Below are 19,867 nucleotides of genomic sequence, written 5' to 3' on the forward strand. Positions count from 1 at the left end.
ATTTTTATTCATACCTTAATTTTATCTACTAGTCAATATCGATCTCCTTGCGTTTCTGTTGGTTCAATCAGAATTCTGCGCTTTTTTTTTTTAGGATTCACTTCCATCTTTCTCCCCCTGTCCTTCATCGTCCGCCTGCCATTCTCTTCCATCTCATCTGCTCCTTTTTCTTCTGCCTTCAACTTCTTTAAACATATTTATAGCGCAAGCCAACCTTGTTGCATACAACTCCATTCAGGGCTCTTTTTTTATTTATTTATTTCATTCCTCTTTGCATTCCATCCCCATCCTTTCCAAAGGCAATCAAACTTTTTTTTTTTTGTTTTTTTCTCGTAACTTTGACTTCAATCTCATCCCACCTTTTATCCCACCCTTTATCACATCCTTCGCTGCCATTTCACTCTCTATCTGTCATTATTAATTCTTGAGGTCAAGAAGCAGACCATTGCCACTTTATCTTACTACTTCAACAACAAAAGCAACAGCAACGGACTTCAGTAGCAGCAGCAGTAGAGGCGGGCATCAATACTAATAACAAATAATTACAATAATAATAATATAATAATAATTAAAGTCCTCGAATCATGCCTTTAAACGACTACCGTGTCTCCACCATTGTGATCCTTTGCAAGGACTGTGGTAATGATGTCGGAAACTATCCTGGTCTTCACAAATGTCCTCCTCCACCTGCCATGCCTGCCATGCCTGCCATCCCCTCCAAATACCAACAGCAATCATCCCCAACATCACCGTCATCACCATCAGGTCTGAACGGAAGAGGAACAGGAGGAGGAGCCAATAGTAATTCATATGGCTCTTATGGTAGTGGAACCAAAACCCCTACTTCATTTCAAGAAAGGATGAACGGATCCTCAGCACGGACACCGACAGCATCTTCTTTTCAAGAACGGATGCGGGAACGAGATCGAGAAAAGCAACAACGTGAACGTGAAGAACGAGAGGCTGCTGCAAGGGCTGTTCGTGAAGGTAAATCAATTCAGACTGTCATTCAAGAAGTTTGATGTTGCACTTACTTTTGATTGGATTTTAGCTTAGCCTTTTTTTTTTTTTGTTTCATTGTCTTATAATTAACAGATACCCGGGCAGAATCAGGTGGATCATCAACAGCTGCCCCAGCACCAGCGTCGGGAGCAGGGTCGACATTATGGAGTAGATTAAAAGCTGCCAAGGAGGTCATCAATGCCACCATCACTGGAGAGGAGAAATGGCCAGGTACGTATATATTTTTATATATTTTTATATTTATAGATGTATATTATATTTGATTGTTTTCAAGGAAGAGAAAGGGGTTGTAGAGCAAAAAAAAAAAAAAAAAAAAAAAAAGGGCATGGGAATGATAGAGAATTTACAGTCTTTGAAACATCCAACTGATAAAGCTTGGTGAAAGGAGTGTTGAATGTTATTTAACAAAATGGAGAGCTTAAACACCACCATCTAACACTCACTCGTTCTTTCTCTCTCTTTCTATTTAAACTTGTATTTTGCAGAATCTGATGATTCGGATTATGAAGGTGAAACGCACGTGCATCGTGTGATACGCGAATATGCTGACAAAAAAGAGGAGGCAGAGCTTGCAGCCAAGATTGCAGAACTGGAGATGATGCCTGTTGATGAGATACCAGCTTCAGCCACGAAATCAGGCGGAAGAAATGAGTATCGCCGAAAGGATGCAGCGCCTTCAACAATGTCATCCACATCTTCATCCTCAAATGAACGTGACGATTATTATGGTCGGTCACTTCGAGCTAGAGGCGAGGCTCAGGATGAGAGATCTAGGTCACCATATGCAAGTAAAAGCTCAGGAGGGGGTCCATCTTCTTCGTTAGATAGTCGATACAAGACCACAAGTGATGCAAGTCGAGACGATGCATTAAGTCGGCTGGAGGGCAAATCTCAAGGCGATAAACTAGCAACTCAGGTCAGTCACCTTGGAAGCACCACTCCTAGAGGAAGGGCCAACTCTCCAAATGTTGGATATCGATCACAAGATCCAGCACCTTCATCACCAACTTCCCCTAATAGCAACAATAATAACGGTTATGGTCAAGCTGGGCATTACAACAGCCATTCGGCTTCTTCATCACCATCACCTTCACAACGGCGATACGATTCACCATCCCCTGCACCTCCATCAACATCATCATCCCGACCACGGTATCAAGGACAGGCCCCTGTCTCACCATCGTATGGAAATACTAACTATCGTCAGCCACAGCCCGGTCCACCTCCAGCGTCTAGAGGGGATGCCTATGCAGGAAGTCGCCCTCGTGGACCGGATCCATCATACGGTGGAAGCGGAGGAAACTATGGAAGACCAGATTATGACCGGAAGCCGGCCTACCCACCGAATGGTGGCTATAGTGGTGGAGGTGGTGGAAATAATATGGGTGCATATGGACAAAGACAACAGCAACAACATTATCAACAGCAATACCCTCAACAACAGTATCAACACCCACAGCCGCGTCATCCTTATGGTGGCTCGCAGGGCAATTACTTTTAATAAACTTTCTGAACATACTATAACCAGTTTTCTTTTTAAGCTATTTGTTTTATAAAATTTTGTACATTCTTTTTTTTTTTTTTTTTTTTTTTTTTTTTCTTAGTGTTGGGTTTAGTGTCCAGAGGGTCTCTGTTGCTGCTGCGAGTAGTGTTGATGATGTTGATGGTGCTGCTGCTGCTGCTGATGATGATGATGATGATGATGCTGCTGCAGACCCTGAGATGGTGGTACAATAGATGAAATAGGGCCAGTTGGGATACTTCCAACAGGTGAGGAAGGTGGACCTGGGGATGTCGGTGACGACCCTGACGATGTTGATGATGCTTGGGCATTTTGCTTGGCCATCATGAGCAATGCTGAAGTGGGAATAAATCCTGTTGGGGACGAAATCGTTGGAGACAGTAATGGTGGAGCCATGGATGATGATCCGAACGTCGAGATGATCGGCTTGGGTGCTCCAGAAAGGGGTCCAGCCCCACTTCCTATCAATCCACCTACATTATTGGCACCAGGACTTCCTGCATTACCACCTATAACTCCTCTCGCTGTACTGCTGACAATATTCGCATAAGAATCAGCTCCACTGTCATCTATCCTTGATTTGTCATTGGAGCTCATGAACATGGGTCCTGTGATCCGATTAAGCTCCTCTTGTTCTTTCGGTGTCAATATTTGTTGTTTTTGCTTTTGCAACAACACCTGAACACGCGTTTGTTGTTGACTTTGTTGACTTTGTTGCTGTTGCTGATGCTGCTGTTGTTGTTGTCGATTCCTCTCTCTGTGATGCTCCATCAATATGGCAGATGATGGCTGTTTTGATGGTGTATTGCCTGTTATAGAAGACGATGGTGACACTAAGCCTGATGATGCTGGAGTCACAGTCATTCCAGAGACTGGAGTGGTTAAAGGTGAAGGACTGGACCCTGGGATGGAGCCAGGAGTTGTCTGCATCTGTATCCTTTGTGAAGTCCCTTGCTGAGCCATAGGTCCATGATGGGATGATGATGGTGATCCCGGCATAACTGCGGATCCTTGCGGATTGTAACCAGAAAGTCTCTGATTTGTATAGATATTCGGAGGACTATAATGCTGTGATGACGGCTGCGGAGGTTGCTGCTGTGCTTGCGACTGTTGCTGAGATGAAGGCTGCTGACTTTGTTGATGATGAGAGGTGTAAGATATTGGTGCGGAAGAGAAGTTGTGATTTTGTGACGCCACTGGTGACCGATAGCCTTGCTGTTGTTGTTGTTGCTGAGGATGATGGGCTGTGGTTGCTGCAGGGACTGAAGCAGCTGATGCTGGTGCACTTGTGCCAGACGAAGGGCTTATTGGAGACCCTACAGATATGGAGGATCCCTGTCGATGGTGTGTCATAGACTGATTACCAGAAGACGGCTGTCGATAATGGCTAGATTGTTGCATATGCGGCGACTGATGCTGCTGACGTTGCTGTGATGGGTACGATTGAGGGTTGTTTCCATGAGTGCCCAGCCCTGTTGTCTTGTTCATAATAGATCCAGAGGCACCAGGTGAAGCTTTGTTGCCGAGCCCACCACCACCACTGCTACTGTTATTATTGACGCTGATAGTGCTGCTGGAATCGTTCGTGCCATTCGTAGTCTGATCGTAAGATCGTGATGTCATAGCCATTCTTCCTGATGATTGAGTTGAATAGTCGGATGTGTGCATTTGCTGTTGTTGATGCTGGTGCAATGAATGATGGTGCCGCTGGGATAGAGTTTGTGAAGAAGGTTGTGATGGAGGTTGTGGTGACAAACCATGACTTAGCGAACGCTGCTGCTGGGGTTGTTGCGATTGTTGAGCTTGTTGCTGTTGCTGCTGCTGTTCGTGATTTTGAACCGCGGAGCGATAGTCTTTAGAAACACCCTGTGCATGTGGACTTGAATTGATAGACTATTAATAAAACAAAGTGACATTTGTGATTAGCTGATTTTACAAGCACAAAATGTGTTATCCACCATCTTTTACCAAAACCTATGAACTTACAGGCTTCGGCCAATACGCAGCCGCATCGCTCGAGGGAGCTTTAACTTGATGTACTGACGACTGTTGCTCGTGCGGATGAGAGGTTTGTGATGGATGTTGGTGTTGCTGATTATGATGTACATGCTGTGGCTGTGGTGGTGGTTGTGTTTGGGGTTGTTGAGGTTGTTGAGACTGGGGGGACTGTTGAGGCTGGGGCTGTTGAGGCTGCTGTTGATCCCTAGGAGATTGGTGTTGTGATTGCTGATGGCTTTGAGAAGGAGGCTGTGCCTTGGGGCTAGATGCTCGTTCATCACTGACGATCGTATCCTGTTGGCGTGCTGGGACAGATGCAAGCTGTTGGTACTGACTACCTCCAGAAGTTACTGCGGGGCTATCTTGGATAGGCTTATCGCTGCTAGAACTAGAATTTTGAGTCGATATCTGTCCAGCATCAGTCTTGGCTCTGCTCTCTACAGTGGTTGGCGACGAAGTAGCACCTCGCCCTTGGGCCTCTTTAGCAGGCTTTTTTGGCTCCATATCTTTTGAACCAGCCTTTGACCCATCTAAACTATTGCTTGACGTACGTCCACCTGTATTTGCAAGGCTTGCTGGATGAGATCCCGCAGTCATCATGATTTTGGTCTTAACGCTCTTGGCACGTACGCGATTATAACACTGATACCAAGTTCTGGTTTCAACCATCTTTGCGATTTGCTGCCATGAGTTTCCAAATGTGTGATAAGCCTCCACAAGCTTCTCATCCTCTTCAGCTGTCCACGGTTGTCGATTAATGCGTGGATCCAAATCTGTCTGCCATTTCTGCATACACTGCTTAGCATTTCGCCCAGGTACTTTCATAGCAACAGCATGCCAATTTTCGCTTGAAAGGTCTCGAACAGCCTCCAAAAGAATTTCTTCTTCTTGACTAGTCCAGGTTCCCTTCTTAAGTTTGTCCTCGGATTTGTCAGTATAAAGAGGTCCGCCAGACCCCACATGAGGACTCTGAGAACCACTTGAACCAGTAGCCTGGATGGGTGTTGCCTGTATATTCTTAGACTTTCTACCCATAACCTGTGTATTGATGGCTCCGGGTTTCTGGCTTTGTCCTTTGGATCCTGCGTCTCCCTCAACTCCAGAAGTTTGGCTTTCTGAATTGGGCCTAATGCTGCGTTGACTGGGGGCTCCAGGTTGACCACTGTTCTCATTGTCACCTTGTTCTGATGGAGGGATCCATCCATGCAAAGGTTTAGGCCGATCAAACCCAGCGCTGTCTCCTGATGACGATTGGCCTAGCGTTGATGAGAGCGGCTTTCCAGACTGTACTAGTGTGATCTTGAAAGGGCGACCACGCACGATCACACTACTTCCAGATTCTGTGCCATCTTTTTCTTTAGATGTCTCTCCGGATGCTAATCGTTGTTCCTCAGCCTCACGTTGAAGGCGAAGTTTGTTGGCCTGCTTAAGTTTCTTCCGAGCGAGACGACGTTCTATCCGAGATAATTTCCGTTGCTGGTCATCATCATCGCCATCATTATCACCGTCCTTAATTCTATGCCTTGGCTCTGCTTCCCTGCTCGCTGTGGGCGATTCAGGCTCCATAGAATACCGTCCTGCGGTATCCCCGCTTGGCAGTGAAGGTGAGTCAATATCATGTCGAGATCTCTTCAAGAGTCGCCCATCATGCATGCTGCCGGGTAACCTTTGAGGGGAAGATTCTAAATCCCGTGAGCTTCTACGCTTACTAGATTTTGTCCCATGGCGATAGCTTCGATAATGCCGTTCACGATCCCGGGAACGTCGTTGCTCTGAAAATACTCCGCTTTCTGCTGGATACTGTGCAGGTAAGGGATGCTCATATGGATAGGGGTAAGGATAGTAATAATGATGTGGGAGATGCGAGGAAGGTGTAGGATCCCAAGGCTTCTGTCGTTGGAAAGCAGGGAAAAGAGCGTGTCTTGCAGGCAATATTTTGAACTTTGGATCGGATTCGTAGGCCTCATCGTCGCTGATATCCAGTGGCGGCTCAAGGTCGACAGCAAACCAAGTATTGTCTTGATAAAATGTGAACGCTTTTTTATTCATATCCAGGGCAGACTTCCGAACTTCAAGTTCTAGAGCAAGATGATCGGTAGCGGATGAAAAGGCGAAGAGCACTTGAGCAGTTTTGAGTGGCGAGAGCGAGACCAGGAACTTGAGCTGCTCATAAAGATCTAACAAATCTTGGTCCAACATGATGTCATCTAATTGTGGGCGAAAAATTGCACAAGGATGTTTTTGCTGTGATAATTCACTGTCGTCCTCAAAAATATCCTCAATGTCTGATTGTGATGATTTTATTAGCCGCTGTTCATCTGTTACTCCATTAACCCCGCTCGAATGCTTTATTGAGTCCTTTTGTTCCGTCGTCAAAGCGTTTGGAGATGCAGATTTGAGGTTGATTTTGACGATGGTCGAGGCAGGATTAGAAGATATCTTTGGCGATGCCATTGGCTGGTCAACGACTTCTGAGGTATCAGGAATGACTAGTTCGCTTACAGGAGCGTCTGATGTAACCTCCATCATCGCCTGCTGGTCTACGACAGCCATTCGTCGCTTGTATGTTGTGAAATTACAGAAAATACAGAAATTACAGTGTCCTGAAAGTTATGCCCCCTTTTCCACCTGCCACTTTAAATATTTTGTCAATATATACTTGTGTCGTATCACTAGGAGGTCACTTCAGAGAGCAAGGTTGCTGAAACTAAAGTGCAAACAGGCCAAGGAATAGAGAGTTTTAGCCATTAGCATCTTGGGCCACTCTCGAATGATTACGCATCTAAGGAGAAAGCAGGCGTAGTTTGATGCCTCTCCGAACAACGAAGAGAATGTCGGTAGGGATGCGACATTTGCATTTTACTACAAAAAATGAATGATGCTTACCGAGAAGGTTGAATAATTGCCTAATAATAAATAATGGCTTTTTGAAATGATGCTTCAACTAACACTAAGTATAGGTCACAGATGAAGCCTGATGGCGAATCGAGTGTGCTGAATGAAGTATGTCTCCAAACTGATAAAAAAAAAAGGCGGCGTACCACAAAACACGTCCCTGCCTAAAACCGTAGAATGATATTTTCGTAGGAAAACAAAGGATACTGAATTTACAAGGGCAAATGAATCACGCGAATTACGTGTTCTGTCCTCGGTGTGATGAATTTAGCCTGCCCTTCAAATATTGATTTTATCTAATCTAGCAAAAGTGACCTTGTGACTATTGTTAAATAAAAATCAGCAATCTCTGATTGGTGCATTAGACCACATTAGGTTTGAAACAATGCATTTATGAAATAATTTTACTATAGAATCTGACAACGGTCTGTCTTTTTTACTCCTATTTCATTATCGGAAGAACCCACCATCATGCCTTCAAGCGCTACGCCAGCGATGGCCTCCCGTGAGTCCACACGAGGGAGTAGGGTCGCATCATCATTATCCTTTGCACGCATAGATTTGATAGGATGGGATGGGCAATCGTACTGGTCTCTTGCGCGCTGATGTAACCGACAGCAGCCTTTGCACATCTGATAAATACATTTGGGTGAAAAGCTATTCTGACACTTCTCATCTTGACATATCTTTGGAGCAACTTTAACCTTCTTGACCTTCTTGTTCGTCTTGACCATAACGGCACCTCCGACGTCTTGATTGTTATCGTTGTCTTCATCATCTCGATGTCCTGAAGTATCTGCAGATCTCTTCGCAGAGCCTGTTAGTCCATTGAAAGAAGATTCGGTAACGGCTATCTTACCATCTTCTTCCTTATCTTTTGACTTTTTCTTATCCTGAGGTGGCATGGGCTGTCTAAAATATGGCTGTACCAGCCAGTGGGGTAGAATCGGGAATCCCTTATCATTCACGCGACCTTCAAACGATTCACCCCTCTGTTCAGAGTCCTCTTGATCTTTTATCAGCCTTTCTTTCAACTTCCTGGCAACTTCCCACATAGCTTCCCTTGAATTAGTCAAGCCAAGTTCTGTTCTGAGATCGGTGTGAATGCTAAGGGATGGTTGGAAGATTTTAAACAGATGTCCACGAATATAGGCGATTTTGGTATCGAGTTCATCACAGATAGTAAGGTATTCCTCAGCCAAGCTCCATGATTTTATGTGGCCCGGCATAAAAATTGCAGGGTTATAGAGGCTTCCTTCTGCAGACATGACGCCTGCACAGCCTGTTTCGTTCAAGCATCGCTCTATGTCTTCGTGATAGAGAATATTGCCGTTGGCAATCACCGGGACCAAATGACCCACAGCTTCTTGCACTAAACGGATTTTTTCCCAATCAGCAACTCCTGTCAGGTGTCCCTTCATCTCACGGAGTCGTCCATGGACAACCAAGATCTGTGCACCAGCCTCCACAACCATCTTGGCATATTGAACAGTTTTTTCGGCATCAGGATAAACACGGATCTTGGCAGTAACAGGAATAGGTAGATACTTATGTAAAGTTGAGATCAACGATGCTATCAAGGGCCAATCTTCCATCAAAAATGATCCGTAATGTCCTCTCCGAGCAATGTGCTGAGGACATCCTAGATTGAGATCAACAGCATCGCAGTAAGGAGCTACAAGTAAGGCAGCCTGCAACAAATACTCTGGGTCATTCGCACAAAACTAAGGCAACACCCATACACATATTAAGAAGAAGAAAAAAATATATCAAAATTAGACTTTGAATCAGAACAAGGACTATAATAAACACCACTCTGGGTCCAGACAGAAAAGAGCTTTTATAAACAAACTAAAGGACCTTACTTGTGTAATGAGGGGTCGATCATTTGGTCCGCCCCCTCCAAGCCCATCCTTCAATCCTGGCCAATGCTCATTGCGATATTTCTCTTCCTGTGCAAACAATTTGGCGTTGAACATTGGAGTATAGCATAGATCAGCTTTATATCGACGACTCAGGATTCTCCATGCGAGTTCAGACTGATCAACCTACAAATGTAGAAAAAAAAAAGGAGCCCAAGTATTTCACTATGTTTTAGTTGATCATTAACTATTGAGATGTACCTGAGTAATATAAATGTTTAATATAGAACCAACCGGTTATATTTCTACATATTACCATTGGAGCGACGATATATTTTGGAGAACCAATAGATTTGAAAAACTCCCAGCCTGAGAGTTTTGGCGGAAACTTGTGTTCTGCAGTGCATTTGGCCGCAGCAGCAGCATATCGCTCCTCGGCTGGTTGCTTTGCTCTCGTCATTACTTAAAATCTTTTCCTGAATAAATGTGCTTCAAATGATGTACAGAAGTATGGAATGCAGAAAAAAAAAAAAAAAAGAAAACCTTGACGATGAATGTCAAATCGAGCTACACTTTCATGCTGACCGTTGACAGAAAAAAAAAAAAGGACTGCTAAGTTAGAAAACATTTGCACGTGCAGTCATGACATAAACAGGTGTTTTTTAGTCTATTTGACAACACTCTTATTTGGCGGACCGCCCCTTAATTATTATGTTGAATCTGGTTTGACGAGCCTATTGACAGCCCTTTTTTTTAATTGACAAGGATGCTCTGGGCTGTTATTTGACAATCCCCCTCGTCTCCTAATTGTCTATAGTGTTTACTATCATTTGAATACCACTATAATACTCAGCGGCTGGTAAGATAATGACGGTAATAATCATTTTTAGAGGATATCTAGGCAAGGACGAGTGTGTAGCATAAAAGAAGAAAAAGAAAGACAGAAAGAGCTAACAGCTACAGTCACGACAATGGAGTGTTGCCACCATATTAGAATCACAAATTTGCCCAGCCGGGAAAGGTTCAGGATAGTGTAAGGTTAGCATGTGACAGGTTGAAAAAGATAATTTTTCTGATCACCAAAAACAAGGGTTGTCACAAGTACAGTTGGTTGCTCAGATGCTTGAACACCTCTATCTTGGAGAGCAAGGATTATATTCCTCAAATCTGCCACTGCATATCCTTCAATATCTGTACATGGTCCCTTTTTTCTATTATTTGCTTTACCGCCCAACCTCTTCAATGTAGCGTTAATCAACAGAGTTGTGAAAAGTTTCAATTCCTGAGTACATGACTCCTTTTAACAAAATCAAATAAATGAATATCTTGTCCACCTGTTACAGGCACAGCTATGTGTGGAAAGAGGCTTTGGCATGTTTGCGTAACGCTCTTAAATTTCGTATATTATGAATCTGCACCCTTTCTCCACAATTCATAATGCATACTATACACAGCAGTTCAGTTTGTAACCTGATATGGAGAGTGTCTCCTAATGTAATTCAATGAAATAATCGCACAATGCCCAAACGCGATCATAAATACCTTCGCTTCAGAATAGCACCACACCGGAGGCTTTTAAAGCATTCATTCCAAGCTGCGTATACTTGTGTGCTCTTTCGCCCCTATGAACTGATTTATTAAGAAACGCCACTTTGCTTCCTATTTCCTTTTTGAAGAAGCTGCTATTTCGATTCCTTTTTAACGTAAAATGTTGCTCATTTTGATCCTTTCTTTTTTTTTATTTTTTTTTATCATTCATCATTTTCCAGGAAGCCATCCCGTTCTCTAACGCTCTGATACACAGTACTTCACTTTCATTCAAAAGAAGACTGAAAAAGAAGAGCTTGTATTCAATTAATAGGCAGCCTTATATTTCGAAGAAAAAATATCATATGAGACCAGAATTATCACCAAAGGTATTGGTACTGTTGCGGTATGCAGCCGCCGTGTACCTCTTAGGATCAGTCCTCTTCACTCTATATAGCCTCTTTCCCCAATACAAGGAACCACAACCAGAGCCTAGCATCAAGCCAAAAAGACTAACTGAACCAGGACAGGCAACATTTGATGTGGAAAATATTCTTTACTCACAGCAGATTATGACATGGAAGAGTAAGAGTTTCTTGGTGGGTCTTGTGAGCAATAAAAGTAAAATCGTCAATTGAGCGCCTTTATGAGGAGACGGACAAATTGGAATAGATCGTACCATCCTTTTTCCTTTCTTTATCCTCATTCTCCTCTCCCCTTTTTTTCACTCTTTCCTCCTCTTCCCTCTATCGATCATGACATCTAGCACCAAACGGTCATCACCATATTGAAGAGGACGCAGTGTTACAAAAGGTCTTTGCCAACACGATACAGCCTTCTAAGGTCCTACCATATTATTTCAAGGCTGTTCGCAACTTTAATCCAGAATCTGTGACCATTACCACTCTGATTACATTTGACCGCTATCCGATCTTCAGCAGACTAGTGACCAACTATCAAGGTCCAATATCAGTATCAATCCATATCACCGATGATGAAAACAAGGACGAAAACCTGTCAAAGCTTCATGACATGTACAACTCAAACCCATATATGAAAGAGTTTGTGGATATTCATGTTATCGTTGATAAATTCGAGCGACAATTCAACATGTGGCGTAACGTAGCTAGATTCTTTGCGCGTTCCAATTACTTTATGATGCTTGATGGTGAGGATGTAGAAATATTCTAAAAAGAATCCCTAAGTCAGTCGTATGGCTTTTTTTTTATCCAAATGAGAAACTATGTCTCATTTTGAAAGTTTTTTATTATTATTATTATTATTAGTTGACTTCCATATCTGTACAGATTTGCAACGTCACTTGTCTCTGGATGCTAAGGCACGAGGAGTTCTGAGTTCAGGAGCAGCAGTAGTTCTTCCAGCATTCGAATATGTAAAGCAAGACGATGGGATCGACTCTGCTACATTCCCAAAGGACAAACAGGCACTAATTCAGCTTGTACAAAAAAAAAAAATCACGACATTTCATGATTTTTTCCCAAGAGGCCATAACGCGACGGATTATGAGCAATGGTACAAATCAGACTCTGTTTACAAGGTGACAACATACCAGCATTCGTATGAGCCTTACGCCATCATGAGAAAAGAAGGCACACCATGGTGCGACGAGCGGTTCATTGGATACGGAGCCAATAAAGCAGTATGCTCTTTTTTTTTTTTTTTTTTTTTTTTTTTTTTTTCCGGTGTATAATAGGTGAAAAGCCCTGGTACAGCAACTTTTAATATTATTATTATTATTATTTATAGGCTTGTTTGTTTGAGATCTACATCTCTGGTATCGACTATTGGGTCCTTCCCCAGGATTTTGTAATTCATCAATCGCACCCGTACAAAGAAGAAACTCGAAAACAAGAGCGCAAGTACAACCGCAGGCTTTATCAGAACTTTCAGGAAGAAACTTGCTTCCGCTACTTTAAATACTTCCTTGAGACCAGCCAGTGGAACACTTCAAAGGCCGACAACTTGAAGGAACAATGTAGCCAAATTAGAGGTTTTAACCAAGCTGTGGAGCAGTTTACAATCTCATAGTGGCACTTTCTTTTTTCTTTCTTTCTTTTTTGGGATCAGCAGACTAATAAAGATATATTCCACTTTCTTTTCTTTCTTTTCTTCCTTTCTATCTGTATACATTGGCGAATACAACACTTTCAATGAAGGAATAGGATGATACCTTTACGATCAATAGATTTTTATTTATTTTTATTTTTACCATTATTTTTATTTTTATTTTATGCTCCGCGAAACCTTCTTTTGAACTAGACGCGTCCAGATCTAGAAGTAAAACCTTGATAGATGAGCCAATAGCTAGTTTTCTAACTTAAAGACGCGTCTTGTTTTCCATCTTGACTATATATATACCATTATTCTGTAAGAAAAAAAATTACACCAATATTTTATTCCCCCCACCGGGACACAGGAGAAACTGATGACCTTTTTGCCACTCACTCCGTCGCACAAAAGTCAAGAGCTTATTTTATCTTTCTACCTATCACAATGTTCTGAGTTTCGCACGCGCCTCTTTCGAATCAAACATTATATACATTTTAGCAAAGAAAAAAGAAATCACTTTAATGTATAAGCATTTGTTTATTATTCATAGCCTGTTTATCAGCCCCTTCTTGTTGTGCCTCTAGGACAGAGGCGTTTCTGTTATGCAGTTATGCATAACAAAACCAAGATCAGCCTCAGCGAAATCATGATGTAACAAGAAAAATGAAAAAAAAAAAAAAAAAAAAAAGTGTGTGTCTTTGCATGATATCAGTATGTTTCTGCCAGAACGTGCCGTTATATCAGGAGAAGCTATCAATAATAAGGAAGGAGGAGGGGAGGGAGAGAGGAGGGGAAGGATAGTTAATGTTGTCGCGGGGGGGTTTTTTTTTTTTTTTTTTTTTGCGAACACATGCTAAAAGAAAGGAGTGTTTTTACACCAGAATAGGAGAACTATGTGATGTGATTTGAACGCTCAATGTTTTTTTTTTTTTTTTTTTTTTTTCTTGTGCTGTGTGCTCCAAAGCTTGTTCAAGTGGTACCTTCCTGGTCGCCCTAGAAAGAGGGAGAGTTTGCCCAGCATGGAATAGATGCAGACCACACATAAACAAAGCTTTTAACTTTTTTTTTTTTTTTTTTTTTTTTTGCGCTGCACATGCCATGGTACGTTCACTAAAGATTAAGTTTCAGTCATTACGCTTCCTTGGATCCGAGAGATTTTTTTTTTTTTTTTTTTTTTTTTTTTTTTTGACCTGGGGAATAACGAAATACATGCATTCCGATCCATTCTGCATTGTTGGACTTGGGTCTCTGATTTTCTGATGGATCTTTTGTTTTCTTCTTTTTTTTGTCGTGCATACAAAATGCAATGCCCTTTTTTTCTTTTACTTCTTGAAAAGTAACCCAGTATTTAGTTCGACCAGAAAAATCATATGCACAAAAAAAATCAGCTTTAGTTATTTGTTTGCTTCCCGCTTCCCGTCGACTCAAAATAGCCTATGGTGCAAGAAATAGAAGCAACCAAATCAGCGGCCCAGAAGGGCTCAGAAAAAAAAAGAGATCAAGATTTATACCAAGCAGCATGTCAAGTACAGCACTAAATGCGGGTCAACTCTCTTTGCGCGGCATGGACACAATTAATCCCTCTTATATGCAAGAAAAAAAAAAAATAAAAAAAAAAAATAAAAAAAAAAAAAATAAAAAAAAAAAAATAAAAAAAAAAAATAAAAAAAAAAAATAAAAAAAAAAAATAAAAAAAAAAAATAAAAAAAAAAATAAAAAAAAAGGAAGATGTAGGGAAAAGGTAAACGTAGTTATGGGAGAAAAGGAGAAACCAATGGACGAAATAACATTCCAAAGGTATGTCGAAGTTCTGCACCTTTATTCGAATAGGAAATGTCTCCTTGGTCTTGGTCAGACAGATAGGTAACCCAGCTCTTATCCTGAGCAGCCCCAAGCCTATTGGTAACCTCGTCATGGGAGAAGTTAGCCACTAACTCAACCCCATTCGTTAAAAAGTATACAGTATGAAAAACTGATCCGACGATACGGATGAAACAGTGTATCACCCACCCCATTAGAAAAAAAAAATTATGTAAATCTTTGTTGACTGGTATCATCCGCTCATCCTGATCTACAATACATGACGATAGACGAAATAAAGAAGTAAATACATTAATATACGGAATATCTGTAAATAGTCTATGTTTTCAAGTTCCAATTGAGTGGCTCAGAAAACAACAAAAAACTTTTCAACCTCCGTTTAACTATCCAAGGGCAAACGCAACGTGGATGACCGGAAAAAACAGAGTTGTATTCTGCTTTGTGCATGGTATACTATCCAGGTCATGTTTGATACTAAATAGATATACATAAATATGTGTATATAATAATTAGATAGATTACTATCAGTGGTGAGTTTACAACAGGGCAAACTAATTGACTTAACAACAAAAAAAAGGAAGACAAAAATGGAATAGTTCGCCAAATGAGGCAAGGTATTTCATATAACCGGTTTTTGCTTAGTTGCGATCCCATTTTTTTTTCTGAATAGCCTCGAATGTATTGGCAGCCAATCTGTTCAGCAACTTGTCACGGGTAACAAATTTCAGCCACCAAATCAAATCAACCGTCGCGTTCGGCAATATGCAACATTACTATCATTAATATTAATGTATTATAACTATAGCGATCATTGTATATATTTGTTATTTCTATTTCAGTCTATTATAATATATTGTTATCATTACCCTTATTATCATCATCATTACTACTATTGTAATTTTATTATTATCATTGTTATTATTATTAGATATTAGTATTATATTTCAGTTCCGGAAAATCTATGAAAGCAACTGAATGGATCACTGTTGTTAGACTCAAAGAACCGTAGATGCCGAACTTCTAACTTTTTTTACTCCTTTTGCAAGCTTCATCAGGGAAAAGAGGGGGAAGAGAAAAAAAAAAAAAAAAAAAAAAAAAAATCGGATCTTCAATTTTGCAAAAAACCAGTTGAAAGGTACATGGACTATGCTTGTCAATGACAATGTGTGAGCGCTTCCTTGATGCAAGGGACACACATTGTGGTGTTTACTGAAACCCTAATCTGGTGTGGTCGAATGGTTGTTGTTTGGTAAGACTTTTTATTCTTTTCTTTTCCTGATTGTATTGGTCAGAGCAATCATAAATATATATATACGTATATTTTGTTTTTCCTTTTTTCTTCCATTAGATGGCGAGTACATTGACAATGTGCTTACCTCCAGATGTTAGCCAAACTCTGTTTGCGTGCATTTTTTCCGCAAAGACCAAAGAAAAAAAAGAGAGAGTCGGACAAAAATCTTTTGTACGTTTGGAAAAATCATGGTCCCCCTCCTATTCGTCTCGTTCGCTGATCTTTGTTTATTGAAATGTGTACAGTATATATATATGTATAAATATATATATACAGTATACATTATGTGCATGAGTCAGACGGCGTAAAAGATTGAAAGTTTGTTGTTTGTCCTTGTTGTTGTCGCTGTCGCTGCCCCTGCTTGTCTAATCAACATCGGGACATTAAAAAAAGAAAAGAAAAGAAATTAGACCGTGGCAAAAAAAAAAAAAAACCTTCGGTCCTGATAACCCATGGAAGGCTAAATGGTCCCCACCCAATTTTGTCCGAAGCAGTCGAGACTAAAATTCGTCTTAATGCCATATCACTCTTTTTTAACGTCTATTCCGCGAGTAGTATAGTGTTGGCAAAGATAAAGGGAGCTTTACACAGCAGGCAAAAAGAAAAAAAGGACAAAGCGATATAAAAACACTAATTAGTACATATTGATTGGTGGTCACTTTCTAATGTAGAAAAAAGTTACTTTTGAAGACTCTTCTGAAGATAAAGAAAATGATCAATGGGGCAAAAGGCGGCTCATTTTTTGAGTACTGGTTTGTTTTGCAGATTCCCGTTGCTCTCCTGGATGCATTAAGCGGCTATAGAGCATGGAGACCTATGCAGGAGTAAGAACCCAGTGTATATTCTGATCCTTTTTGCTCTTCAAAAAAAAAAAAAAAAAAAAAAAAAAAAAAAAGGCGGTGTAACTGAGTGAAGTTGAAAATGAGTAGTAACATGGCTAAATGGCCAAGCGGTTAAATGGCAAATGGTCTGCAATATTATGTATATCAAGCTTTTTTAATGGTTAGAAAGGCGAAAAAAGACTTCAAATTGCAACATAGTTTTACTTTTTCGGTATTCTAATGAGAGACTACCAGAATGATAAAAATAATATGCTCCGCAAGTCATTCCAACGCGTAAAGGAAAAAGAGAAAAGACAAGTAAATGTTGCTACTAATGTATTTTTGGCCACTTGAAGAGATATGTGGGGCCCGAGTTATTATCATTCTAATAAGATTAAAAAGCCTTTCTGGGCTTTTTCCTGCACAGCTGTCAAACTATATGCTTATTTTCTATACTTTGTTTTCTTTAATGATCTCAATTGAAGTGTTCTAGACCAAAGTATTATTAAAACCCAACTCCGTTAAAATGACAAAGTGCTATGTATTAATCAGTCAACTATGACAATCTCATATAATCTGATGTACGTGGCTCTGGGTTCACTGCTCGCCGCCGAGATATGAAACTAACGTATCATATTAAGATCAAAAAAAAAAAAAAAAAAAAAAAGAAAAAGCTGGGTCATTGGTTCATCAGATTGGGGGAAAATACCAAGATACTAACATCCAAAGACTTTTTCAGTCTTTGTTTGGCCAAGCTATGATTGCTTACACTACATGTAGTCTGTATACAAAATGTTGATATCATACCTGCATCAATTCAGAGACAATATCATATAGTCACAAAATATCTTGCAAGAGGCCATCGCATAAGAAATTAAGAAAGCATCCACCCCAAAATCCTGAAATTTCGGATTTTTCGTGGGAGGTAAACATGGCGTTCTTGTTTCTACACGCATCTAAAAACATAATCTCACAAGCGCCCTTCTTTTCAAAGCCATAAATGTATTTACTCTGTCCGTATGCCTGAATATATTTGTTGAACTAAATACCTTCTGTAAAAAGGACAAAGAGAGAGCAGAAGACGGTGGTACGAATTTAATCTCCTTTGGAGTGACAAATGGATAAAGGTCCCATGAGCTATTTCAAAGGGACCATTATTATTGAGCATGAGGAAAAGACATCTTTGGAATATATTGTCTCATGTCATCATAGACTAGACCAAATATTTAAGAGCACTACAAACGTTGGATGTGGAAGAAATAACGTACGAAATACAGCACAAGTAAATCATGGCGTAGCTATCAGGTACCTGTCTGAGCTGTAAAAATGGAGCACAATTTAAATCGAATAGTAAAAAAACGGCTAAGGTTCTATCTCCATGTCGTTTATAAAGAAAAAAAAAAAATAGAGCACATGTCAACACTGTGCCTGTTTCGTCTTTGCCTTGCAGCAACAAGATTGCTGGTTTAAATAAAAAAAGTACATCAGTGATGGTAAAGCCCTCATCTTCGTTGTGTCCCTGAATCTTTTTTGCTTTAAGATTGGAAAAGTCAAGTGTTATGAAGATTATAAAGTCGATGCTAGGGAGCTTGAGGACAATGTTTTACTCACAAAAGAAGCAATCAGAAAAGGATTTCCATGCCGATAAACTTTTACTACGGGGCTGTGACCTTATTGCTGATACTTGATATGAATTAGAACATTCAAAGATGTTCAGACTATTTTTCCTTTTTAACTATTGCAATGTTATGGGTAATGCTAGTGATTCAACAACGTGGCAATTGTGTAGATTGATGTCAACGCCATATTATGATATCATTTAAATGTCGGGGTATACATGCACTCTGCATTGTCGTTGATAACCAAGGTCCGACAGTGTGCAATACGGGGTAGTAAAGTTCAAGGTGTTCCAGTTGACTTTACAAATTGAGGTAGCTCTAGACCCACAATTAATAGTGAAGGAAAAAAATGTTTTTTTGTCCAAAGGTTGACCCGGTCGTAGTCCCCAGGTTGCTCAATGTTCAATGTCAACGTGCAATGATTGGTTAAAGATCGCAAGGGCGCGAAAAGAAAACATGCGAGAGGATTACTCAATATCCAGATACTTTTTTTTCATATACAGTCAATTAAACATAAACACTATTGTAAAGCACAGCATCTCCATTGATTGTGAGCCCTAGCATAGCACAAAGCTGTTTTCGGTTACTCTTGTGGTAAGAGGAAAAAAAATAAAATAAAAGAAGAGGCATGTTCATCTCTGGTGAATGAATGTCCTTTCTCAATGAGAAGCGATCACAAACAGATTCGCAATGGACTGCATAAAACGAGCCCACAACAAGCCCTGAAAATAAAGTAAAATAAATAAAATCATGTGTAATGTCAAAATAAATAAAACAAGCTCAAACTCAGAGTTGACAAAGGGCGAGCAAAATTTTCTCACCCTTTTTCTCCTCTGCCATCTTTTCGATTCATCCGTACTTGGTTCTTTCTTTTTAATTTTATGTTCAGTAGTCAGCTCCATGTAGCCCTCAGTTAACGAGGTATATCAGAGTTATGAGTAAACTGAAAACTCTTCTGATATCTGTTGCCTACCAAGTTTCCTTTCAATAGCTTTTGATGGACGTGAGGTATGCAAGAGAGACAGAGTCGCTACTTGAATTCGCGTTTTATAGGTCCATGGCTGAGGAAAGGCGTACATGAAGTCTGTCATTCGCTTTGTTTTAAAAATAAATAAAAAAGTGGGGGTGTCGCAGTACTATAACTAAATAGCGCCGACTGTATGGATAAGCTGATTAATAAATGCCATAATACATATACATAATATATTTATGATTAACAGCATTTGTCCGTCAGAGACGGGACTGACCACCAATTATACGCAGCTGTACGAAAGGCAGCTTTTCTCTTGGTCGCTTCTTCCCCGCATCCCTCCAATGATCTAGTCTAGAACAGCCCTCATCTGTAATCTTGATAAATATATATACCCTTTTTTATCTTGATAGAGAATATCGTTCATCCACAGAATATTAAAAATTAA

The 19,867-nt window shown here is 40.5% G+C and overlaps 5 protein-coding genes across 5 annotated transcripts; 2 read left to right on the plus strand and 3 right to left on the minus strand.

The window, feature by feature from the left end:
* Positions 1-235: 235 nt before the first annotated feature.
* Positions 236-2,538, plus strand: BCR41DRAFT_423784 (hypothetical protein). The gene is made up of 3 exons (XM_022030332.1): positions 236-987; positions 1,096-1,233; positions 1,509-2,538. Exons 1-3 carry the CDS (start codon positions 585-587, stop codon positions 2,522-2,524), a joined length of 1,557 nt encoding a protein of 518 aa, XP_021879376.1. The 5' UTR covers positions 236-584; the 3' UTR covers positions 2,525-2,538.
* Positions 2,539-5,194: 2,656 nt separating this feature from the next.
* BCR41DRAFT_288296 (Homeodomain-like protein) lies at positions 5,195-5,470 on the minus strand (the record flags this gene model as incomplete). Its single annotated transcript, XM_022020306.1, has 1 exon — positions 5,195-5,470. A coding segment is annotated over one exon (276 nt), but the record flags the coding sequence as incomplete, so codon positions are not given.
* Positions 5,471-8,307: 2,837 nt separating this feature from the next.
* On the minus strand, positions 8,308-9,679 carry BCR41DRAFT_297424 (dihydrouridine synthase-domain-containing protein; the record flags this gene model as incomplete). Its single annotated transcript, XM_022020455.1, has 3 exons — positions 8,308-9,162; positions 9,304-9,486; positions 9,617-9,679. Coding segments are annotated over 3 exons (1,101 nt in total), but the record flags the coding sequence as incomplete, so codon positions are not given.
* Positions 9,680-11,192: 1,513 nt separating this feature from the next.
* On the plus strand, positions 11,193-12,876 carry BCR41DRAFT_410044 (glycosyl-transferase for dystroglycan-domain-containing protein; the record flags this gene model as incomplete). Its single annotated transcript, XM_022029428.1, has 4 exons — positions 11,193-11,426; positions 11,662-11,995; positions 12,114-12,487; positions 12,595-12,876. The coding sequence occupies 4 exons, from the start codon at positions 11,193-11,195 to the stop codon at positions 12,874-12,876; spliced, it is 1,224 nt and encodes a 407-aa protein (XP_021879379.1).
* A 4,468-nt stretch (positions 12,877-17,344) lies between these two features.
* On the minus strand, positions 17,345-18,146 carry BCR41DRAFT_357564 (hypothetical protein). The gene is made up of 3 exons (XM_022024924.1): positions 18,099-18,146; positions 17,638-17,967; positions 17,345-17,453 (listed from the first exon to the last, which is right to left on the minus strand). Exons 1-2 carry the CDS (start codon positions 18,119-18,121, stop codon positions 17,787-17,789), a joined length of 204 nt encoding a protein of 67 aa, XP_021879380.1. The 5' UTR covers positions 18,122-18,146; the 3' UTR covers positions 17,345-17,453; positions 17,638-17,786.
* Between the last annotated feature and the right edge of the window lie 1,721 nt (positions 18,147-19,867).

Source organism: Lobosporangium transversale, assembly GCF_002105155.1.
Source record: "Lobosporangium transversale strain NRRL 3116 chromosome Unknown BCR41scaffold_30, whole genome shotgun sequence".
Taxonomy (NCBI): domain Eukaryota; kingdom Fungi; phylum Mortierellomycota; class Mortierellomycetes; order Mortierellales; family Mortierellaceae; genus Lobosporangium; species Lobosporangium transversale.